Genomic DNA, 26,627 nt, shown 5'->3' with positions numbered 1-26,627 from the left:
CTTCTTCTAGCTCCTATGGGTCATTTGAGATTTTTCTTCCTTCTTGGGTAGACTTGTATTTCTATAATCTCCTCCCTTAGAATAGCTTTTGGTGCATTCCAAAGATTTTGGACAGTTTTCTCATTTTCTTTTGTCTCCAAGTATTTTTTGGTTTTCTCTTTGATTTCTTGGTTGATGCATTCATTTTTTAGTAGCATGTTATTGAGCTTCCATATATTTGTGTTCTTTCCAGATTTTCTCTTGTGATTGATTTCTAGTTTCACACCATTGTGGTAGAAAAGATGCGTGTTCTCTTTTCAATTTTTTTGAATTTGTTCAGACTTGTTTTGTCAACTAACATCATCTGTTCTCTTAGGTTCATCTGGTCCAGTATATTGTTGATTTTCTGTTTGGATGATCTACCCACAGATGTAAGTGGGGTATTAAAGTCCTCTTACTAGTACTGGACTGCTCTCAATTTCTTTGTTTATGTCTCTTAATAGTTAGTTGCTCTATGTCTTTAGGTGGTTTCATGTTGGGTGCATATTTACAGTTTTAGTATCCTTTTTGGACACACCCCTTTATGTAGTATCCTTGTCTCATTACAGTTTTTGTTTTAAAGTATACAATATACTTTATAAGTATATTATGGTATACTTAAAAAGTATATTATATTATTATATCTTATAATAAAAGTATATATAAAGTATAGTATATATATATAAAGTATATATATAAAGTATAATAAAGTATATTATATATTATATATTATAATATTATAAAGTATGCTTTATAAATATATAAGTATTGCTACCCCAGCCTTCTTTTTACTTCCATTAGCATGCTTTTCCATCCCTTCACTTTGAGTCTTCATGTCTTTAGGTCTGAAGTCAGTCTCTTGTAGAGAGCATATAGAGATGTCTTGTTTTTTTTAAATCCATTCAGTCACCCTATGTCTTCTGATTGAAGCATTTAGTCCATTTACATTCAAAGTAATGAGAAGTGTTATTGTCATTTTGTTACTTATTTTACATTGTTTTTGTAATTCTCTGTTCCTTTCTGCTCATGTTCTTCTCTCAGTTTGATGGCTATTTTTAGTGATTTGCTTGGATTATTTTTTCTTCATTTTTGGATATCTGTTACAGGTTTCTGATTTGTAGTTACTATTAGCATCTTATGCATATAGCATTAACATCTTATGCATATCGCAATCTATATTAAGTGGTTGGTCACTTAAGTTTGAGCCATTCTAAAAGGATTGCATTTTTGCCTGCCCCTACATTTTATGTATATGATGTCATATTTGACATATTTTGTGATTGTGTTGATTGGTTTCTATATCTATAATTGATTTTACTGCTTTTGTGTTTTAAACTACATACTGGCTCCTAATAGATTAATTTACTAATTTTATTATGTTGTGTTTATCTTTGAGATTTTTTTCCCTTTCATAATTTCCTTATTCTTGATTATGACCTTTTCTTTCCATTCAAAGAATTCCCTTTAATCTTTCTTGTGTTGCCATCTGAGAAGTTTTTTGGCATTGGGGATGGGTATTCAGATCAAATGTGTACTGTGGCTGAGGTCAAACTTGTGTATATGGCTATATTCAACTCTCTCCAGGGCACGAGTCACTTTGGTGTGATACCAGCCCCTGAAAGGGCTGCTTGCAGGATGTGATACCACAAGGGCTTCTTAAGAGTGACTCCTATTGAATAGGGTGGGTTGGGATAGGAGGAGCCACAAGGTAATGTCAGGATGGGGCACATGTTGTTAGCAATGTGGTAGATTGCTAACCATGTTCCACTGGTTCCCGCAAGTGTCAAGCTATCTAGTGTGGGAAATGGGGAGTGTGGAGAGAAATGGTGTCTGACCACTTTTGTGTTCTTGGTAAGGTCTAATGATTCTTTCCCCTCCAATACACATTCTGAGATTAATAAATCTCCTTCATATATACCCCATGAGCTTTTCAAATTTGCTTCTGTTCTGTATCTCTGAGGTGTTGTTTGCTATGTTCTTTAATAGCAGGGACTCCGTTGTCTATTGTCCTCAGGCTCCTCCAGGCATGAGCCTGTCAATTTTTAAAGTACCCTAGATCAACTGCACTGAGTGTAAAAACTCAAGAAATTAAGTTTTCAAAGCCAAATGGTATAAAAACTCATCTTCCTGATGTGGGTCCCCTCTCTCTGGGATGACTGGTGTGCTTTCTGCTCTTCTCCCTTCTCCATACTCATGGTATCCCTCCTGTTTTGGTTAGCCTCACCTGGAGTTTAGTTCTGGACTGTGTCTCGGCCCCTCCTTCTCTTTCAGTGTGGCCCCCTAATATTAACAGTGGATTGTCTCTTCTGCCAGGGTTAGGGTAATTTTTGGGTTCGTTGCACTGATGCGGCTATTATCTAGGTGTGTCCATGGGATGATGTAGGCTTAGGATCTCCCTACTCACCATCTTCCCAGAAGTGCTAAAATAAATTTAAATAATGGCAAATAAAGTCACATGCTGTGTAAGCAAATGACAAATGGATTTCTTGTCCTTCTGCAATCAAACAGAAATCTGGAGAATCAAATTCTTTTTCAAAATGTTATTGTGTCTAATGTTAAGGATGTAACTTAGTTTTTGAAGAAAAATAGGAGAAGGAAAAAAAGAACAATTAATAAACTATAGGAACCATGATCTTTCAAGGCAAAAACCTGGAAAAAAAATGGTAAGTCATGGAAGCATTAGTCAATTCTGAAAGTGCTGGTCATTCAAGGTCATCAAATCTTGTACCCTTTTCAACTCTAGTAAGTATTTGTACATTAAAAAGAAAAACCTTCAGTTTGCTATTCTATTAAATTTCCTCTGTAATCTCACATTACAAGTCACTGTTGTTTGGATATTGTAAATAATGCTGCAATGAGAATGGAGGTGCACATATCTCTTGGATATAGTGATTTAATTTCCTTTGGATATATAGCCAGAAATAGAATTACTAGATCATATGATAGCTCGATTTTAATATTTCAAGACACTCTATACTCTTTTCTATCATGGCTGGACAAATTTACATTTCCAATAAAAGTGTACAGGGATTCCCTTTTCTTTAGATCCTTGCCAGCACTTGTTATTTTTTGTCTTTTTGATAATAGCTATCCTAATTGGTGTGAGGTGTTATCTTATTCTGATTTTGATTTGCATTTCCCTGATGATTAGTGATAGTGAGAACCTTTTCACACTTGATGGCTATTTGAATACCTTATTTAGAAAAATGACTATCAAGGCCTATGTCTATTTCTAAATTAGAGTATCTGAGTTTTTTGTTTTTTATTTGTTTTTTTTCATTGAGTTGTATGAATTTATTATGTATTTTGGATATTAACCCGTTATCAGATATGTAGTTTGCAAGTGTTTTCTCCCATTCTATAGGTTGCCTTTTTTACTCCATTGATTTTTTTTTTCTTGGTCACTTTTTAAAGTTTTAATTTAAATTCCAGTTAACATACAGTGTGACATTAGTTTCAGGTGTACATTATAGTGAGTCAACACTTTCATACAACATACAATAGTCAAGACATGAAAACCTAAGTGTTTATTGGCAGATGTATGGATAAAGACAAGGTGGTGTGTATATAATATTATTCAGTCAGAAAAGAAGGAAATCTTGCCATTTGTGATAACATGGATGAATATTGAGGATGTGATGCTAAGTGCATTGTCAGACACAGAGAGATGATTTTTGCATGATGTCACTTATATGCAGAATCAGAAATACTGAACTTACAGAAACAGAACAGACTGGTAGTTGCCAGTGAGAGAAATGGGTGAGGGTAATGAAAATGTATGAATTCCAGTTATAAGACATGAGATTGAATTGATACATTATACAGCATGATTATTATAGCTAACAATAATGTATTATTTATATGAAAGTTTCTCAGAGAGTTGAACTTAGAAGTCCTTGTCGCAAGAAAAAATAACTGTGAGGTCATAGGTGTTAACTAAAGTTATTGTGATAATCATATTGCAGTATATTAATATATTAAATCATTATGGTGTATGCCTTAAATTTATATGATATATGTCAATTATATTTTATTAAAACTGGAGAAAGGAAAAATCACTGTTTGATAGCAATGTTGTCCTTCACTTAGGGTAATCAGATTTTGGAAATAAAAACAGAGTACACTCAGATAAATTTGAATTTCAGATAAAAAGTGACTTTTCTTATTGTAAGTATATACCATGTAATATTTGGGATTTAGACAGTGTATTTCATTAAATGTTCCAAATGTGTTGCAATTGTAAAACTTGTTGAACCAATCTGAAACTAATTGGGGCTCTTTCTACACAAGGTTTTCTGATTAAAATGGACACAAAGACAAAGTTTCAGTTTGACCCCATCAAATCTGAATTACTTTTCTGAATCATCATTAGATTAGCATCAATTTTACAACATCTGTTAGTGAACATTTATGTGACAGGCACTGTGCTGAAGCATTCTTCCAGCAAAAGAACTGGACCTCTGGCAGGCACTTGTTCATGGGGTTTGTGACAAGAATGGCTTTTTACTCTTCAAAACTACTGAAAATTCAACTAGGAAAACAGTCTGGGCTATCAGTACAAACCAGTATTTAAAAAGTTTAAGGCCTATTTTTGTATCATTAAATTGCCACTCATCTTTAATAACAGGAATGTTGCTCTTTATACTAGAATATGTAAGAAGTTATAATTTAAATATAATATTACACAAAACAAAATTAAAGCAGTTAGAGCCTCTTTTTTATAGGATAGTAAGGTCCAAACAGACTATAAAATTGCAGTTTTATCTGTTTTGCCTGTTTTCCTTTTAAGGAAGCAAATCTAATAACCATGGCATGACAAGTAAATACACTGATGTAAAATTGCAAGTGTAACCAAAATGAAACATTTTGTGAAATAATTGGATATGATGAAACAACTGTTAAGTGGATTAATAATTAAAGAGTAAAAATCTATGAGGATGACTGAATGTTAGAAACTCTAAAAGAGAATGATTTAAGTATCCAAGGGTTAACAGTTTTTGGAAAACCCTTAAAGCCCTTAGCAAAATTGATCATGTTATAAAAAATGTAAAATATGTCTAATATAATGGTAATAAAAATGAATTGGTTTGCCAACTTGTTGCTTTATTTAATCAAAGAATTGATGGATAGTTGAACTTATACCTAAATATTTAAAAAGAAAAAACAATTTTGGTTTCACCATTTTTTCAGAGTTAACTTTAAATTTTAATTCCTTTTTAAAAAACTATATTGCCTAAGGGTATTTTTATGGTACCAGTTATCTTTGGGTAGGCTCACACTATTTTTAAGAGTAGATTAGGTTGTATATTTAAAAACTTTCTATTAAAGTTGTAATATGCATACAAAAAAGGGTACATAAATGTACCACTTATTTGCACAGCTAAATTACCTAGGCAGTCAATACCCAAATTCAGAAAAGAGTATTACCAACACCTGGGTGTCACTCCAGTCTTTCTTTCCAGTCACTACCATCCACTCTCAAGGGTAAGCATCATCCTGATTTCAAGAAGCTGTTTTATTTTTGTACTTTATATGCATGTAAATATATAGCATGTAGTCTTTAGTATCTGGCTTCTTTCACACAACATTGTTTGTTAGTGTCATCATTTTGATGTGAATAGTCATAAAGCATTCATTTTCATTACCATAATGTATGCTGTTGCATGACTATTCCCCAATTGATATATCCATTATAGTATTGATGGGTATTTGAGCAATGTCCCTTTTTTAAAAATTTTTTTATTTTTTATAAACATATATTTTTATCCCCAGGGGTACAGGTCTGTGAATCGCCAGGTTTACACACTTCACAGCACTCAACAAAGCACATACCCTCCCCAATGTCCATAATGCAATGTCCCTTTTTTCGTTATTATATATTGTGGTGGTATAGACTTTTATAGGAGTATTTGTCTTTTGTTGAACAGATATGTGCATTTCTGTTGATCTATACCTTAGGGTGGAATTACTAGGTCTTAGGTATATGGTAAGCTTTAGAATGGCCAAACTGTTTTCTGAAATGTTTGTATCATGCTCGCTTCAGCAGCACATACACTAAAATTGAAGTGTTTGTTTCATTTTCCAACAATCTGTGCTTGCTGTACATCTGTCAACACTCGGTATCTTCATCTTAGCCATTCTGGGGTTATGCACTGATGTGGTACTGGGAGTTTAGTTTGCATTTATTTTTTTTTTAAGCTTTATTTATTTATTTGACAGGAGATCACAAGTAGGCAGAGAGGCAGACAGAGAGGGAGGGGAAAGCATGCTCCCCGCTGAGCAGAGAGCCCATGTGGGGCTCCATCCCAGGACCCTGAAATCATGACCTGAACCAAAAGCAGAGGGTTTAATCCACTGAGCCACCCAGGTGCCCCTAGTTTGCATTTCGGATGATTAATATAGTAAGAGCAGCTTTTCATGCTTACTGGCCATTTGGATATCTTTCTTTGTAAGTGTATATTTCTTTATTTTTTCCTCACAGATTTTAGAACTTCTTTATATATTTTGGATATGAGTCCTTTGTTGGATAGGTATGTCTGTATATAATCTATATGGCTGGATTGTTGTATATGCATATCTTCAACCATTGTTTGCCTTCTTTTTCATTATGTCTTTCGATTAATTAAAAATTCTTAATTTTAATATAACAAAATCAACTTTCACCCTGTATAGTTTTGTGTCTTGTTAAAAAAAAAAATCCTGCCTACTTACAAGGTCACAAGGACCATTATTTTCCTCTCCTTTTTAAAAGCTTTAATTTTTCACATTAATGAATTTTTTTTAAAGTTTGAGTATAGTTGACACATAATGTTTCATCAGTTTTAGGTATACAACATAGTGATTGAACAACTCTATATGTTATGCTCACTGCAAGTGTAGCTATCATATATCCCCATGCACTGCTATTACAATACCATTGACTATATTCTCTGTACTGTGCATTTAGATTTACAACCCATTTGGCAGTGATTTTTTTGCATATGGTATGAGGTAAAAGCAAAAGTATATTATCTCCCTATATGAATATCCAGTTGACTCAGCCACACATATTGAAAAGATCATCCTTTTCCACTGCACTGCAATGTAGTATTGATCATAAATTGAATGACCACTTATGTATAGGTCTGTTTCTTAGATTTTTCCTGTTCATCAGTCAGTTTGTCTATTCTTGGGCTGTTACTACTCTGTCTTAATTACTACATTTTATAGTAGCAACATAGTTTTAAGTGGTTTTAACTTCCAGTAACATGATTGGAAGTCATATGTTCAAAGCCTGAATTTTAATCTTCTGGATAATTAAGTTATGGCTTACATATATTGTATTGACACAAAGTGGGGAGGGTAAAGAAAACTTATGAAAACATTTAAAATACCCTGACTAGTAACAAGAAGATGAGAATGAAGATTATTACTGCATGTTTAGTGCTGTGTCTAAATGTAGTAGGGAGTTGTATCCCTACTTATCAGGTATGAGAGGAACAATTTAAGACAACAAAAAATAACCAAAAAAAAAATTGTGTACAATCATATAATCAAGCACAAGATGATGTAGTGTAAACAAAGTGATACACAGATGAAGGAAAAGAAAGGACCAGTGAGGGATGGAGTAGTTAGGAAAGGCTTCATAGAGGAAGTGTGGCTTGAATAAATGCTTGAGTTGATTTGGACCTGATTAGGTCACACTTTAAGTTTTTTATTTTAATTCCAGTATAGTTAACATACAGTGTTATATTAGTTTCAGGGTACAATATAGTGACTCAAGTATACTATACATTACTCAGTGCTCATCATAATAAGTGTATACTTTATCATCTATTTCACCCATCTCCACCACCACCTCCCCTCTGGTAACCATCAGTTTGTTCTCTATAGTTAACAGTCTGTTTCTTGGTTTGTCTCTCTTCTACCTCACCCTCCTACTTTTGCTCATTTGTTTCTTAAATTCCACAAATGAATGAGATCATATGGCATTTGTCTTTCTCTAACTGGCTTATTTCACTTAGCATTATACTCTCCAACTGCATCCATGTTGTTGCAAGTGGCAAGATTTCATTTTTTATAGCTGAATAACATTACTGTGTGTGTATGTGTTCTTTGTTCATCTATTAGTAAACACTTAGGGCTGCTTCCACAATTCGGCTATTGTAAATAATGCTGCAATAAATATATCATTACATGTATCCCTTTCAATTAGTGTTTTGTATTTTTTTGAGTAAATATCCATAGTGTAATTACTGGATCACATAGTTCCATTTTTTACTTTTTGAGGAAATTCCATACTGTTTTCCACAGTGGCTGTACCAGTTTGCACTCCTGCCAATAGTTCATGAGGGTTCCTTTGTCTCCACATCCTCTCCAACACTTGTTTTTTGTGATTTTTATTCTAGCCAGTCTGACAGGTATGAGTTGATATCTCATTGTAATTTTCATTTGCATTTCCCTGATAAGTAATGAGCATCTTTTCTTTAGTCTGTTGGTTATCTGTATGTTTTCTTTGGAGAAATGTCTGTTTATGTCTTCTGCCCATTTTAAAAATTGGGTTATTTGGTTTGGTGGTATTGTTTTATAATTTCTTTATATATATATTGGATACTCTTTTTTGGATATGTCATTTGCAAATATTTTCTCCTATTCTGTACGTTGCCTTCTAGTTTTCTTTTAAAGATTTTATTTATTTGACAGAGAGAGAGAGAGAGAGATATCACAATAGGCAGAGAGGCAGGCAGAGAGAGAGGGGGAAGTAGGCTCCCTGCTGATCTGAGAGCCCGATGTGGGGCTTGATCCCAGGACCCTGAGATCATGACTCGAGCTGAAGGCAAATTCTTAACCCAGTGAGCCATCCAGGCACCCTGGTTGCTTTCTAGTTCTGTTGATTTTTGTTTTTCATTGGGCAGAAGCTTTTTATTTTGATGTAGTCCCATAGTTTATTTTTGCTTTTGTTTCTCTGGCCTCAGGAGACCTATCTAGAAAAAAAGGCTTTATGTCTGATGTTAGAGAAATAACTGCCTGTGCTCTCTTCTAGGATATTTATAGTTTCAAGTCTTACATTTAGGGCCTTAGTCCATTTTGAATTTATCTTTGTGTATAGTGTAAGCCATTGTTCCAGGGCCAGTCTCATTCTTTGGATGTCACCATCTAGTTCTCCCAATACCATTTGTTGAAAAGGCTGTCTTTTTCTCCTACTGTGTATTCTTTCCCCCTTTGCCCAAGATTAATTGACTACATAATTATGGGTTTTCTGGGCTTCTTATTTTATTTCACTGGTCTATGTGCCTGTGCTCATGCCAGTACCATGCTGTTTTGATTACTATGTGTAGTATATCTTGAAATCTATAATTGTGATTTCTTTTTCAAGATTGTTTTGGTTCTTTGGGGTCTTCTGTGTTTCCATACAGATTTTAGAGTTTTTTTCCAGTTCTGTGAAAGTGTTGTTGGTATTTTGATAGATCACATTAAATCTGTAGACTGCTTTGGATAGCATGTTTTTTTTTTTGTTTGTTTGTTTTTTTGTCTCTTGTCTTTTTTTCCTGAGAGAGAGAAAGCAAATGATGGGGAGGGACAAAGGGAGAGGGAGAGAATATTAAGTAAGTTTGATGCCCAGAATGGAGTCTGATGCAGGGCTTGATCTCATGACCCTGAGATTATGACCTGAGCTAAAATCAGTCAGATGCTTAACCGACTGAGCACCTAGGTGCCCCTGGATAGTATGGAGATTTTATTTTTTATTTAATTTTTTTTCAGTGATCCAAAATTCATTGTTTATGCACCACACCCAGTGGACATCTTAACATTTGTTTTTCCAATCCATCAAAATGGAATATCTTTCTACTTGTTTGTGTCCTCTTCAGTATCTGTCATCAATGTTTTATACTTTTCAGAATATAAGTCTTTCACCTCCCTGGTGAGGTTTATTCCTAAGTATTATCTTTGGTACAATTGTAAATGGGATTGCTTTAATTTCTCTTTATTTCTTTATTAGTAGCAATACAATGCCACAGATTTCTGTATGTTAATTTTTTATCCTGCAACCTTACTGAACTTATCAGTTCTAGTAGTTTCTCGGTGGAGTCTTTAGGGTTTTCTATATACAGCATCATGTTGTCTGCAAATAGTTTTACTTCCTCCTTACCAATATGAATATCTTTTATTCCTTCTTCTTGTCTGATTGCTGTATCTACTAGGAATTCCAGTACTAATTAAATAATAGTTGTGGGAGTGGACACCTCTGTCTTGTTCCTGACCCTTGGGGAAACACTGTTTTCTATCAATTGGTATGATGTTGGTTAGGGTTTTTCACATACGACCTTTATTATGTTGAGGTATGTTCCCTGTAGTCCTATTTCATTGAGGATTTTTATAATGAATAGATGTACTTTGTCAATATTTTTTTTTGCATCTATTGAAATGACACAACTTTATCCCTTTTGTTGATGTGATATATCATAATTGATTGACTTGTGACTATTCTATTGAATCAGCCCTCTATCCCAGGGATAAATCCCACTTGATTGAGGTAAATTATTTTTCTTTACATGTATCATTAGATTGGGATCGATAGTTTTGTTGAGGAATTTGCATCTATGCTCATCAGAAATACTGGCCTGTATAATGGGTGTGTGTGTGTGTGTGTGCATGTGTCTTTATCTGGTTTTGGTATCTGAGTAATGCTGGGTTCATAGAATGAATTAGGCTTTCCTTCCTCTTCTCCTTTTGGGATAGTTTGAGAATAGGTATTAATTCTTCTTTAAAGATGTTTGGTAGAATTCCCCTATGAAGCCATTTTGCCTTGGACTTATGTTTCCTGGGAGTTTTTTGACTGATTCAATTTCACTGCAGGTAATTGGTTTAAATTTTCTATTTCTCCTTGGTTCAATTTTGGGGGTTATATATTTCTAGGAATGTATTTATTTCTTCTAGGTTGTCCAACTTGTGGGCATATAATTTTTCAGAATATTTTTACAGTCTTCTGTATTTCTGTCCTGTCATTTGATATATCTCTTCCATTTCTGATTTTGAGTTTTTCCCTATCCCCAACACCCATTTATTTAAGAGTCTGGCTAAAAGTATATCAACTTTGTTGATCTTTCAAAGAACCAGCTCCTGGTTTCATTAATCTGTTCTATCGTTTTTATTAGTTTCTATTTTATTTCTGCTGTAATTTTTGTAATTTCCTTCCTTCTACTAGTTTTGGGTTTTGTTTCTTTTCTGGTTCCTTTAGAAGTAAAGGTAGGTTGTTTATTTGGGATTTTTCTAGTTTCTTTAGGTAGGCCCGAAGTGCTATAAACTTCCCTTTTAGAATAGCTTTTGATGAATTCCACAGATTTTGGAACATTGTGTTTTCATTTGTCTCCATGTATTTTGTGATTTCCTCCTTGATTTCTTAGTTGACCCATTCATTGTTTAGCAGCATGTTATTTAACCTCCATGTATTTGTGTTCATTCCAGGCTTTCTCATGTGGTGGATTTGTAGTTTCATAGCATGTGGACTGAAAAGATACATGGTATGACCTCAATCTTTTTAAAATTTATTGAGACTTGTTTTGTGGCCTAATATGTGATATGTTCTAGACAGTGTTCCATGTCTATATGCACTTGAAAAAAATGTGTATTGTGCTCTTTTAGAACAGAATGTTTTGAATATATCTGGTTCCATGTGTCCTTCATAGCCAGTTTCCTTATTGATTTTCTTTTTGGATTATCTATCCATTGATGTCAGTAGGGTGTTAAAAGTCCCCTACTATCATTGTATTACTGTTGATTACTTCATGTTTGTTATTAGCTGCTGTATTTGGGAGCACCCATTTTGTGTGCATAGTTTTAAAAAAAATTTACATTTGTTTTATCTTGTTGGATTGTACTATTTATGATTATATAGAGTCCTTTGTCTCTTGTTACAGTTTTTAAGTCTGTTTTGTTTTATAGAAACATTAACAATGCTTTGTTCCTTTTCATTTGCAATGATAAATGTGTCCTCATCCCTTCACTTTCAATCTGCATGTTTCTTTAGGTCTGAAATGAGTTTCTGGTAGGCAGCATATAGACAGATGAGTCTTGCTTTTTTATTGATTCCATCACCCTGCCTTTTAATTGGAGCATTTAGTCCATTTTCATTCAAAGTGATTATTATGTGTGCTTTTACGGTCATTCTGTTACTTCTTTTATGGTTGTTTTGTAGTTTTTCTGTTCCTTTGTTCTCTTGCTCTTTTCTCTCATGATTAGCTGGCTTTAGTGAAATACTTGAATTCCTTGTTTTTAGAAAATATCTATTACTGTTTTTGATTTGTGGTTTCCATTTAGTTTATATATAAAATCTTCTGCATATAGCAGTCTATATTAAGCTGATGCTTGCTTAATTTTGAACTCATTGTTTACTCCTCTCCTCTCTGTGTTTCAGATATTTGGTATTATATTTTGTATCTTTTTAAAAAAAGATTTTTATTTATTTGAAAGAGCAAGAATGTGCACACATAGGTGGGGAAGGAGGAGCAGAGGAAGAAGCAGAAGCAGACTTCCTGTTAAGCGCCACCAGGCTCACCCATCCCCCTACCTCCCTCCCTTCCAAAACCCTCAGTTTGTTTCTCAGAGTCCACAGTCTCTCATGGTTCATCTCCCTTTCTGATTTCCCCCAATTCACTTTTCCTTTCCTTCTCCTAATGCCCTACATGTTATTCCTTATGCTCCATAAGGAAGTGAAACCATTTGATAATTAACTGCTTGACTTATTTCTCTAAGCATAATCTCCTCCAGACCCATCCATGCTGATAACAAAAGTTGGGTATTCACCCTTTCTGATGGAATATATATACTCCATTGTATATATAGACCACATCTTCTTTCTCCATTCATCTCTTGAAGGGTATGTTGCCTCTTTCCAGACATTAGCGACTGTGGCTATTGCTGCTATGAACATTGGGGTACAGATGGCCCTTCTTCTCACTACATCTGTATCTTTGGGGTAAATACCCAGTAGGGCAATTGCAGGGTCACAGGGTAGCTCTATTTTTAATTTCTTAAGGAATCTCCACCCTGTTTTCCAAATTAGCTGCACCAACTTGCATTCCCACCAACAGTGTAAGAGGGTACCCCTTTCTCCATGTCCTCTCCAACTCTTGCTGTTTCCTATCTTGTTAATTTTGGCCATTCTAACTGGTATAAGGTGGTAACTCAATGTGGCTCTGATTTCAATTTCTTTGATGGGTAATGATGATGAACATTTTTTCACGTGTCTGTTAGCCATTTGTATGTCTTCTTTGGAGAAGTGTCTGTTCATGTCATCTACCCATTTTTTGACATGACTTTTTTTTGGGTGTTGAGTTTGAGGAGTTTTTAATAGATCTTGGATATCAGCCCTTTGTCTATAGTGTCATTTGCGAATATCGTCTCCCATTCCGTGGGTTGCCTCATTGTTTTGTTGACTGTTTCCTTTGCTGTGCAGAAACTTTTGATCTTGATGAAGTCCCAAAAGTTCATTTTCGCTTTGCCTTTGGAGACATGTCTTGAAAGAAGTTGCTGTCGCCGATGTTGAAGAAGTTACTGCCTATGTTCTCCTCTAGGATTTTAATAGATTTCTGCCTCACATTGAGGTCTTTTATCCATTTTGAGTTTATCTTTGTTTATATGGTGTAAGAGAATGGTCGAGCTTCATTCTTCTATACATAGTGGTCCAATTTTCCCAGCGCCATTTATTGAAGAGATAATCTTTTTTCCACTGGATATTTTTTCCTGCTTTGTCAAAGATTATTTGACCATAGAGTTGAAGATCCATACCTGGGCTCTCTGTTCTGTTCCACTGAACTATGTGTCTGTTTTTCTGCCAGTACCATGCTGTCTTAGTGATCACAACTTTGTAATATAACTTGAAATCAGGCAATGTGATGCCCCCAGCTTTGTTTCTCTTTTTCAGCATTGCCTTAGCAATTCGGGATCTCTTCTGGTTCTGTACAAATTTTAGGATTGTTTGTTCCAGATCTTTGAAAAATGCTGGTGGAATTTTGATTGCGATGGCATTGAAAGTATTGATTGCTCTAGGCAGTATAGACATTTTGACAATGTTTGTTCTTCTGACCCATGAACATGGAATGCTTTTCCATGTTTTTGTGTCTTCTTCCATTTCTTTCATGAGTGTTCTCTAGTTCCTCGAGTACAGATACATCCTTTATCTCTTTGGTTAGGTTTATTCCCAGGTATCTTATGGTTTTTGGTGCTATAGTAAATGGAATTGATTTTCTAATTTCCCTTCCTATATTTTCATTGTTAGTATATAAGAAAGCAACTGATTTATGTACATTCATTTTGTATCCTGCCACATTACTGAATTGCTGTATGAGTTCTGGTTGTTTGGGGGTGGAGTCTTTTGGGTTTTTCATATAAAGTATCATGTCATCTGCAACGAGAGAGAGTTTGACTTCTTCTTTGCCAATTTGAATAACTTTTATTTCTTTTTGTTGTTTGATCACTGTTGCCAGGACTTCCAGTACCGTGTTGAACAGAAGTGCTGAGAGTAGGCCTCCTTGTCACGTTCCTGATCTCAATGGGAAGGCTGTCAGCTTTTCCCCATGGAGAATGATATTTGCTGTGGGTTCTTCATAGGTAGATTTTATGAAGTTGAGGAATGTTCCCTCTATCCCTATACTTTGAAGAGTTTTAATCAGGAAAGGATGCTTTATCTTGTCATATGCTTTTTCTGCATCAGTTGAGAGGACCATGTGGTTCTTCTCTCTTCTCTTATTGATTTGTTCTTTTACATTGGTTGATTAGTAAATGTTGAACCTCCCCTACATTCCAGGGATAAATCCCACCTGGTCCTGGTGGATAATCTTTTTAATGTACTGTTGGATCCTATTAACTAGGATCTTGTTGAGAATCTTGGCATCCTTACTCATGAAGGATATTGGTCTGAAATTCTCCTTTTTGATAGGGTCTTTGCCTGGTTTGCGGATCAAGGTAATGCTGGCTTCCTAGAAAGAGTCTGTTAGTTTTCCTTCTGCTTCTATTTTTTGAAACCGCTTCAGGAGAATAGGTGTTATTTCTTCTTTGAATGTTTGATAGAATTCCCCAGGGAATCCGTCAGGTTCTGGCCTCTTGTTTTTTGGGAGGTTTTTGATGACTGCTTCAATCTCATTACTAGATACTGGTCTTTTCAGGTTGTCATTTTCTTCCTGTTTCAGTCTTGGAAATTTATAGGTTCCCAGGAATGCATCCATTTCTTCTAGGTTGCTTAACTTATTGGCATATAACCGTTGATAATAATTTCTGATGATTGTTTCTATTTCCTCGATGTTAGTCGTGATCTCTCCCTTTTCATTCATAATTTTATTAATTTGGGTCCTCTGTCTTTTCCTTCAGATTAGTTTGGCCAGTATTTTATTGATCTTATCGATCTTATTGATCCTTTCAAAGAATCAGCTTCTGGTTTTGTTGATGCGTTCTAGTTTCTATTTCATTGATCTCTGCTCTAATCTTGATTATTTCCCTTCTTGTGCTTGGGGTTAGCCTAATTTATTGTTGATTTTCCAGTTCTTTGTGTAAGGAGAGTTGGTGTATTTGGGATTTTTCAATTTTTTTGAGCGAGGCTTGGATGGCTGTGTATTTATTTCTCCCTTAGGACTGCCTTTGCTGTGTCCCATAGGTTTTGGACTGATGTGTCTTCATGCTCATTGGTTTCTATGAATTCTTTTAAGTTCTTCAGTGATTTTCTGGTTGATCTAACATTCTTGAGCAGGATGGTCTACAGATACAGAACATTCCACCCTAAAACAACAGAATACTCATTCTTCTTGAGCAGACATGGAACTTTCTCCAGAATGGACAACATACTGGGTCACAAATCAGGGCTCAACCAATACCAAAAGACTGAGATTATTCCCTGCATATTCTCAGACCACAGTGCTTTGAATCTGGAACTGAAACACAAGAAAAACTTTGGAAAGAATACAAACACTTGGAAGCTCTCTTTTTTGCCATTTTAATTACGTGTCTTGGTATGCAGTTCCTTGGGTTGAATTTGTTAGGGAAATCTCTCTGCCTCATGAATCTGGATTTCTGTTTCCCTCCCCAGGTTTGGAAAGTTTTCAGCTTTAATTTCTTTTTTTTTTTTTTTTTTAAAGATTTTATTTATTTATTTGACAGAGAGAAATCACAAGTAGATGGAGAGGCAGGCAGAGAGAGAGAGGGAGGGAAGCAGGCTCCCCGCCGAGCAGAGAGCCCGATGCGGGACTCGATCCCAGGACCCCGAGATCATGACCTGAGCTGAAGGCAGCGGCCCAACCCACTGAGCCACCCAGGCGCCCCACAGCTTTAATTTCTTCAAAGACATTTTCTGCTCCCCTTTTTCTGTGATAGTCCTATAATGCATATATCCTTAGATTTGATGGTGTCACTGAGTTCTCCTAAGTCTGTTCTCATGTGGTATTCATCTCTCACCTGTTCAGCTTTAATGTTTTCCATTACTGTATCCTCCAGGTCACATATATTTTCCTTGGCTTCTTGTAGCTATTTATTCATGTATTGAGTTCTCTATGATGTTTTTTAACTTGTCAAGGGTCTCATGCATTTCCTTCACCCCTTTCTGAAGTCTAGTATCTTTATGATCATTACTTTAAATTCTCTTATCAGGCATATCACTTATTTCAATTTTGCTTAGAACTGCTATGATTTTGTCCTATTCTTTCATTTGGGACATATTCTGTCTCATTTTCTCTACTTGTTTCTCTGTTAGGAAGGTCAGTTACATTTTATGCTCTTGAAAGTAGGTGCTTTATGGGGCACCTGGGTGGCTCAGTGGGTTAAGCTGCCTTTCACTCAGGTCACGATCTCAGGGTTCTGGGATTGAGCCCCCACATTGGGCTCTCTGCTTGGCAGGGAGCCTGCTTCCCTCTCTCTCTCTCTGCCTACTTGTGATCTGTCAAATAATCAAATAAAATCTTAAAAAAAAAAAAAGGGGGCTTTATGGAGGATAGTTCTTATAGTGCCCTGCAGTGCATGTTCCCTGTTCACCATAACCTGGCAATCCAGGGAAGTGTCCTCTGTGCTACTTGCATCCTGCTATTGTGTCTGGATCATTTTTCTTTCAGTCCAGATGTCTGCCCTCTCTGCCTGTCGTGGGCTGTCCTTGCTCTTTGTGGTAGGAGACCCAGGCAGGCTGGCTCTGAGGGAAATAGCCACAAGAGGGCTTGAGGGCAGGGTAGCACTGTTATCTAAATTTGTGCTGAGCTGCTAGTCCTGGGCAGAATTCCACAAAGCATGGTGGCCACCAGGGACATGGTGGGTGGTGGCTGTGTGTACCCAGTGTTTGTGCATGTACTGGCTGGGCAGGGTGTGTGTGGGGTTAACAAAATTTGTGCTGAGCCCAGTAGGCTTGATGTGTGTGTGTGTGGGGGGGTCTTCAGAACTCATGGGTGGGGCACATGGCCAGCATATTAGGTAGCAAGTATTTGTGCAGGGCTACCAGAGCCGGAGTGGCTTTATACTTATGCCCGGGAGGCAGAGGAGGAAAATGGCACCTGCCAGCCTCTTTGTTCCTGGATAAGTTCCCCAACGCGTTCCAAATTCTGTAAAAAAAGATCTTGTTTGTCCCAGGCATTGTGCAAACTGTCACTTCTGTGGTGCCCCTCTGCAAGATGCTTAAGTATGGGGACCCAGCTATCTACATGCCTTTGCTGGTCCAGCTCTAAGTGAACTGATTTTTAAAGCTCCAACTCCTGTTGGTTATACACACTCATGGAATTAAGCCCCTCGGGTTTTCAAAACCAGTCATTATGGGGATTCCTCTTCCCCATGTGGGCTCCCTGATGCTTTCTCTTGTCTGTGCCTGCAGCTCTGTCTCCGCAGTTTCTGACCTCCGTTTTTGCTTTCCCTAACCTCTCAGATGTGGCTTCTCTACATTTTATTGTGGAATTTGTTGTCAGTCTTCAGACTGCTCTCGTTTATTTACTCAGATGTGAATGATACCTAGTTGTAAATGTGGGAGATGTCTTCCTCTCTGCCATCTCTACTAAGTGATTAGGTCACTCTCAATGTAGCCTTCATCTTTGTTTCCTGCACCTCCTTAATACATTAAATCCGCTATTATATCCCGCTCTTATTTCCTTAGATGCCTCTTTATTAGTTTCAAATACTAATAAAACTAATAGTTTAAGGCTGACTGCACACCTGAAGCACCTGGGAGACTTTAAAAAATACTGATGCCCAGGGCTCATCGGACTAATAAAATCAATCTGTGGGTGTGGGTGCCAAATCCACAGCATGTTTAAATATCTTCCCAGGTAATTCAAATGTACAAACAGAACTGAGGAACACTGAAGTAGAATGTGCATTCAGTAGTACTCAATTGGGGACAGGCTTATTGCAATAAATTTAGGACACTTTGTTAATTTTTTTTTCCAGATAAACATTCAGTGCCCACCCCCCACTCTAGCAATGTCTTTAGATATTTTTGCCATGACCACGGGTTGCATCTATTGGCATCTAGAGAGTAGAGGCCAAGAATGCTGCTAAACAGCATACAATGCACAGGAGAGCTTCCCCAACAATTACCAGCCTCAAAATGTCCACAATGTAGAAGTAGATAGATCCTGCTTTGGAGCAACATTAACGAGTTTAAGAAGAGGAAACAGAGGGACGCCTGGGTGGCTCAGTTGGTTAAGACGCTGCCTTCGGCTCAGGTTATGATCCCGGGGCCCTGGGGTTGAGTCCTGCATTGGGCTCCTTGCTCAGTGGGGAGCCTGCTTCTCTCTCTGCCTCTGCCTGCCACTTTGGCTGCTTGTGCTCTCTTTCTCTCTGACAAATAAATAGATAAAATCTTAAAAAAAAAAAAAAAAAAAAAAAGAAATAGAATTAGAACTAAGCACAATTCTGTTTACATGTAAGGATTATACTGATGTTACAACTGACAGAAGTCTAAAAAAAGTTTTATACTTGAAGCCAGAGAACTGCAGTTTGAAGTGTAGTATCTATAACTGAATTTTTAAGATAGGCTTCAGTACATTTTCAATGAAATTCAAAACATGCAGAGTTCAGTAGAATGAACGTCGAAATTTCTTTAATCTATGAAATGTGGCAGGAATAGTAACTTGAAAGTTCTTTCAGTTTAAATTCTGCAACCCGTTTTGATATTTTTAATCACAAACTTTTTGACAATGATCACAAGGAGTCAAACAGAAACATATGTGTATATATATATATATACACACACACATATGTATACATATATGTATTTTTATATATCTATGTATACATACATATATACATATGAAGATATAGATTTGATTCTACACACACTGGAATCAAACTAAATTCCAGTGCTGGGTCTTAACACTAGCTTTGTAACCAAAGCATGCACCTCTGTTTCCCATTTTGTCTACTACAAAATGAGGGATGTAGGTCAGATGATCTGAATGGTCTCTTTCACAGTTAATGTCCATACAGTAATTCCTAAGCTCTTGTCAAAATACAAATTCCACAACAAAACCTATTTCTTAGTGATAGGTCAAAATTAATTTCAATGGCTCAACCTTATTTTAAAAGGTAGAAAATTTATGTTTAAGATGGATAATTTTATGTAGGATTTCTTTATGGAGTCCTGAGTAAGTATGAGAAAAGTGATACCTATGTTTTCTTACTATAGTACATAATCAACTACTTTCCACTATTATCATTAACAGTCCCTTGGATCATGTTTTCTGAACCTGAATCTTGCCGTAACATTTCATAGAAAATATTTTAATTGGCAATTACGGCTTCTCATGTTGCTTCTGATTCTGTTAATGGTAAAAGAGAGCCCTGCCACCATGTACCCTAGCTCCCATACAATAACACATAGCCATAGCCATTTTTGGGACTAAGTATCCTTTTCAACCTGTAGGTGGCACTTCAGAATTGTTAAAGCCAACATTGAAATTTCAAGGGAATAAGGCTCAAACAGTAGGGCAAGGTAGCAAATGCCTGAATAAGCAACACGCATGGTAGAAACGAGAGTACTGCAAGACCATGGACCAAATAATTTTTTGGTGGAGCTGTCCTTTGCATTGTAGAATGTTTAACAGCACCCCTGGTCTCTACCTTCTGGATGCCTAAAGCACCACCCTTTTCTCCTCAGCCCCATGCTGTGCGGAAAGTATGGCCAGATATTGCTAAATTTGTTGTGGGGCAAAACTGTCCTCTTTCAGAACGACTGAGAAGGAAAAAAGAAATAGGCAAACAGATTTATAATTATACACAGTAGGACTGATCTCTCTCACACTGCTGAGTGAACAGGAGTGAGACATAAAAATGAACATACCATATACGGTTTCATATAGCATAAAGCATCAAAACAAACCAACCATATTCATCGCAGCAGGAAATCAGGATAATGGTTACCCTCGGGAGGGACAGTGAGGGGAGAAGTGCCAGTAATGTTGTCTTGAGATGGGTGCTGCTTACATAGAAGAAAATTTATTGAGCACTTATGATACGGGGTATATATTTGGAAAAGTGCACTTATTAACTTTGTAGTTTTCATAGTGAATGAAAACTCTGCACCCATTACTCTCTGAATTATTGAGCAACACTTAGCTACATGTTAACTAAGCAAAGTTTTAAATCAAGCTGTGAGCTAATTATCTCCATGTGTTCCTTTTAAAAAGTCACTTAACTGAAAAATACAGGAAAAATCAATTTCTTTAATTCATTTCTAAGCAGTTACTTGCTCTTCTGAGATTCCTACTGGCAAAAGCCTCACAAATCTAAGATGATTCTTTTTAAGCTTAAAAACTATAGATAAAAGCTATAAAAACAAGGTCTGTCACAAATGAGGCATTTCTGTAAAGTACCATAGTTTTTATCTCTTACTAAAATGGAGAAATATGACTTAGCAGCTGAGGCACTGTTTTGTCAAAATAACCTATATTTATATGCCTCAATCCAGGAGTTAAGGATCCTTTTTTGAGATCCATATTCTTTTACATATATAGTATTAGTCCTTATTTTTCTGCACAAACATTACTTCAAAGTAATACATGCTCCAACACTTAGCAAGTAATAAAATTGAAAGCTACTGAATCTAGAATTCGACTGCATTTTAAAAAAATGCTTAAAAATAAGAAACTACATTAATCTTTTTAAAGAACTCTATTTTAAAAATATTGTAATGAAAAAACACAGATCCAAATAGGTGATTTATTTTTAGAGAAAAATAAAACAGGTTTTTCCAATAAAGGGAAGAATAACAATATGAGATCATGTCCTGATTACATGTCAATTACCACATTTCATACAATGTGGATGTGATCAACATGTATTCAATGATAGTATGAATAAACTGTTGAGATTTAAAAATTACATACCACTTGCCAATGCTGTAAATCAGTAAGTGTCGAAATAAATACCCAGAAATAAGTAAATTTTAAAAACTGAAGCTTTTGACAGTGTTTATAGATCAACCCAAATGGTACATACAAATAGTACAGCTGATAAATTGACATTACTGTTAGTTTCCACCTAATTTTTTTATAATATGGCTGTCTGGTGTTGCATTAGTGAAGATGCTTCCTACAACCACATGGGTACCCCAGAGCCTATGACGAATCACTTTGCAGCAGCCAAGATCATCCACAGAGAATCCTAAATGTCGATAGCGTTCATCTGTTTCAAAAAGAGTGTTGTTTGTATATGGTCCAAAAAACTGGAGGAGATAAAAGTGATATTCATTAGCAAGAAAGACAATGATGTAATAGTTTTTATATTAACATGAATACACACCTATTTTGATATTTCAAATATTTAAAAAATCAGAACCTAAAAAGGGCAGTTTTTAGGTACTGCATGTGACCAACCACTTCCTCTTAATCCAATACCTGTGCTTCTGGAAATGTGAAACCAATAATCTAGCAGATTACATGCTATCCTGAACCAAACACCTAACATTATACAATCTTTCTAGATTTTGACTTCGAAAAGAAACAGTATATAGTCCTATTTTAAGATACTAAAAATTTCATTATTATTTGTAACTGAAAGCTATGCCCAGAATTTAAAATGCGACCACAACAGTGGTTCTTGTTTTCTTCAAAGTATAGTGTCAGAGACATACTTCCTGGAAGTTAACGTTTATAAATATTTAACACCCATATTTTCTTAATTCTAAAAAGTCTTCTTTCTTAAACTATGACTGCTAATTTGTAACTACGAAATTCATTAATGTAAAAGTATTTACTAGTGAGAATGAAAACTAATAAAGACAGAAAAACTTAATTGTCAGTGACTGGTCCCTCAAAGGTTGTGAATGGAACTGACTCAAACTGGTACTTCTTTGGATAAAGTTGTAAAGTTTAAAAACTGTTAAATAATAACTTTGTTAGAAACAGATCATTTAACAATTTTATAATAAAAAAAATTCCTACTTCAAATTAATCTGGTTTTCAAAATGTAATTACTCACTGCCAAACCAGATGATGGGTCAATAAAGTCAGCCCAATAGCCTTCTGCTCGAAGAGCATAGCAAATTTCCTTAGCACCATTAATGAACTGCAGAGAAAAAGGAAAAAATGTTCTGAAGATAGCATCCTTACATACTGTTGAAATATAAAACATTTTTAAATATCTTTTGCTTCAGAGAACTCAGTAAGATTAATAAGGAAATACAACTAATGATAAATTAGATATAAAGTCATAAATTATTTATGCCAGTCCAAAATATAGTTCATTTAACACTTTCATTTCCTTCAGAAAGTCTAACTTGTGTATTTTTTCTACTAAATTATTCCTTATTTTAGGAACAATTTCTAATAAATTCTCTGCTATTAACTCCCAAATTTGCCACAAATTGGAAAACACAGTTACTATTTTTGTATTATAAAAATAAGGTAAGAAAACAAAATACAATGAAAAGATATGAACCATTCATTTGAATGTTGTTTAAAAATGTTATTTGTGGGGTGCCTGGGCAGCTCAGTTGGTTAAACAACTGCCTTCAGCACAGGTCATGATCCCGGGATCCCGGAATCAAGTCCTGCATCGGTCTCCCAGCTCCACAGGGAGTCTGCTTCTCCCTCTGACCTTCTCCCCTCTCATGCTCTCTCTCTCTCAAATAAATAAATAAAATCTTTAAAAAAATGTTACTCGTGTTACAAAAACACATCTATTCATGATACATAATTTTCATTATACACCCTATTTTTTGTACAGTATTTATTACAAACCATGCATCTGTATCACCTATTCAAAATCTTGGTCTCACCATTCTACTTTGTAATTCCTATGATGTTTTTACTACCTTTCTCAGAAGTCTAAGCAGTGAAAAAGACAGTAACAAATATTAGGACCAGATTATTGTGTTTAAAAAAAAAAAAAAAAAGACAACAACCCATAAATGTTTAAAAACAAGGGTACAGATCCATTTCTGGTCATATAGAATAACAGCTATCAAGCTTGCCATCTGCTGAAAGCTGTAAAACTGACTAAAATATATGAGACAATGGTTTTAAATCCTGAACAATAGTGAGCCAAAACTGTAATTTTGGAGAGAAGGGCAACAAATTAGGTGATGCCCATATTTGTTCCAGCTGTCTGGAACACTGTCATAGGGCAAAGGAGAAGATTCCAAGCAAAGTGATGGTGTCACTAAGCTAAGGAGGTAGAAAGGGAAGAGTTCTACTAAAGCATCTGAAATTTGTGGGTTAGGGTACTAGAAGAAAGAGGCATAAATCGGATTCCCCAGTAGAATGCAAAGTAATTCACGCTGGTACAGTAACCAAGGGTAGAGCTGTGCACTCCCCCAAGCCAAGATTCCTTGAGGAATTGCCCTCACAGAAGAGTGCTAACTGGCATCTGAGAGGTCAGTAGTGTCACCAGAGGTGGTGCACAGCTAGGTAACATGAATTTCTGGTTCACACAAAGCGCTAAGACTTCACTGAGCATGATGGGCATTTAGCTGAGATCCCCCAAAGTTTATGCCTGAGGAAGATGGGCCCTATCCTAAATTAAGAGGTTAGCAGCTTGCAGCCTGAAGGTCAAATCCAGCTGGGTGCCAGTAAGTGCAATATGGTTTCAATGGAATATATCCATGTCTGTTCATTTATATATTGTCTATGGCTGCTTTAACAAAATGAGGGTTGAGTTGAGTAGTTAAGACCCTATAACCTATAAAGCCTAAAAATTTACTATGTGGCTCTTTAGCAGGGATCAGCAAACTTTTTCTATATAGAGGAAACAATTTAAGCTAACTTACTTTCTCCCAGCACTTCCTTGTAAAATAATGAAAAACATTAATATTGTATTCTTTAGTTTATCTTCATACTTAATATTTATACTTATTGTTGAATCTCATTAATCTTAATTCTTAAATAAGAAACCAACTAAATATGGTCTAGAAAAGTCATTAGAAAATACATCAATTTAATAAACAGAAACAAAACTAAACTACAAGAACAAAACAATACAAATATAGGTAAAAGTATTTCTTTTAAGATTTCTGCTCAACAGCAAACACTGATATGTGGTGGAAAAAACAACAATAGATTTAAACTACAGAACATAAAACATCTACTGACAGTAAACTACAGGTGGTTCTAAAATAATCACTAACATACTAAAATAGATCTTCATCCCTTTAGTCATTATAAAATTAAAAACAATAGGACATTTCAAAACCCTGAAATTGGTTATAAAAAACTGACATTTATACCGGGGTCAGTATCAAATGAGGTTCAGAATGTTTAACTCATTGGAAATTAGGACCAATAATGCGATGCACATTTGGGAGTGCTCTAGTGACAAAATGATAGCAATGGTAAGTATATATGTATTAGTAAATACTGCCTTAGTTGGTAAAGAGAAAAGGTTTGAGTTACTGCCTGAATTTCAACTCTCTAAATTCAGATCTCTTTAAAATCAGACAGTTCTTACGCCTCTCTGTAACTTCCTTATTAACTAGCATGCACCCTGCTCATGATCATGATAACATGGGATTTTTTTTTTAAGATTTATTCATTTGACAGACAGAGCTCACAAGTAAGCAGAGAGGCAGGCAGAGAGAGAGGGGGAAGCAGGCTCCCTGCAGAGCAGAGAGCCCGATGCAGGGCTCAATCCCAGGACCCTGGGATCATGACCTGAACCGAAGGTAGTGGCTCAACCCACTGAGCATTCAGGTGCCCCTATGTGGGATATTTTAATATGAAGTCAAAAGTCATCATCCTAAGAGATTCTGTTCAGTATATAAATGATAATTTACAAATGCAGAGAACCATATATCTAATCCTAAAGAAAATATTTAAAAATTCCTAATATTACTTTACATGGAAATTAGCTAACTATATTTGAAAAAAATTCCCTTAACTAAAATACCCAAGTGAGCTAATCTTTACCTGACACACAGGCAAAGGGATATTTTCATATCTTACAGAAACTCATAACCCAATATCAAACTCTTAAGACAATTATATGTTTTTGTATTTTTTTAAATTGAAGACTTTAATTTACCACTTCACATTACTCAGGTTGGTGAAATAGAAAGAAATGCTAATAATATCCAGGGTAAGTAAGTTATGGTGACAACATATATACTAGGGCCATCTAGGCAGCATCCATCAAAACATAAAGTGAATATACACCCTGGATTCACCAATTCCCTATTTAGAAATCTACAGATGTAAGTGTGTGCATAAAAATATATGCACAAATATATTCACTGCCTATAACAGCAAAAGTTTTTCAACTTACAAATTACTCAGGGAATTTTTAACATAAAAAATTTATGGTTTGCTCATGAAATATAATACTATACAGATTTTACATAGTATAAAATCTGTAATGCTATGGAAAGGTGTCAAAACATTTTTTAGTAAAAAGCAAAGGACAGGAAAAAAGTGGGTATACAATACATTGTTACTGTACTGTAAACTGTTAGGAGTTTATTCCTTGAAGACTGGAGTAGTTTTCACTTTTTACCTGACTTGCTTTAAGAAGAGAGAGTGACAGGTAGGAAGAGTTAATTTTATTTTTGCCATTTTTATTGTATTTTCCAAAATTCAAAAAAAATCTGAGGAAAGTACTAGAAAGAATCTAAGTTTTTTGAAGATATTAAAAACAGAAAATGATGGCATTTTTATTTTAAGATGTATGTCCATACTAAAGGACTTTTACATTAGCAGAGAATTAATAAATGCTAAAAAGATACCCATCATTTAAAAATGCTGGTTCACTGGTATTTAAACATCACAAAATTTAAATTGTCAGCAATGGAAAAAATTACCTTTTCTAAAAGCATTTCTCTTTCATTTTCTACCTCTTCGCTCCAAACAGTCATATCATTCTTTGTTTTCTGTGTTATAGTCAGAATCATTAGTTTGTTGGTAGCTCCTTCTGGAAACAGTGACTCAAAATCTATATAAAAGAATAAAATTCCAGAGAGCAAATAAGTTTTTTTTTTTTTCTTTTAAAGAAGCAGTACATAAAAGTAATTCTTACAAAAGTGATGGGTAAGTTTAATTATTGTGGTACATGTTAGGTTGATAAACGCATACTATTTTTGAAAAAATTTGAAGAGAACTTTTGGTTAACTTCTGCTCTTGTTGAACTGAAATACTGCTGTCAACAATTCTGAAGAGCAAATAAGGTTACTTGTTATTGGTCTT

The 26,627-nt window shown here is 35.4% G+C and overlaps 1 protein-coding gene across 3 annotated transcripts in view; it reads right to left on the bottom strand.

Moving 5' to 3' along the window:
• Nucleotides 1-21,160: 21,160 nt before the first annotated feature.
• MMADHC (metabolism of cobalamin associated D) overlaps nt 21,161-26,627 on the bottom strand; it is a 29,569-nt gene continuing 24,102 nt past the window's right edge. For all 3 annotated transcript variants that reach the window (XM_059167382.1, XM_059167380.1, XM_059167381.1), the window contains exons 6-8: nt 26,246-26,376; nt 22,435-22,521; nt 21,161-21,679 (exon numbers count right to left, since the gene is read on the bottom strand). In XM_059167382.1, coding sequence (XP_059023365.1) covers nt 21,485-21,679; nt 22,435-22,521; nt 26,246-26,376 — 413 coding nt within the window. In that variant the 3' untranslated portion in view covers nt 21,161-21,484. The remainder of the gene's footprint in view (nt 21,680-22,434; nt 22,522-26,245; nt 26,377-26,627) is intronic.

The sequence above is a fragment of the Mustela lutreola genome, chromosome 3, assembly GCF_030435805.1.
Source record: "Mustela lutreola isolate mMusLut2 chromosome 3, mMusLut2.pri, whole genome shotgun sequence".
NCBI classification, from domain to species: Eukaryota; Metazoa; Chordata; class Mammalia; order Carnivora; family Mustelidae; genus Mustela; species Mustela lutreola.
The sequence above is the reverse complement of the archived record's forward strand: the minus strand, read 5'-3'. Positions and strand labels throughout refer to the sequence as shown.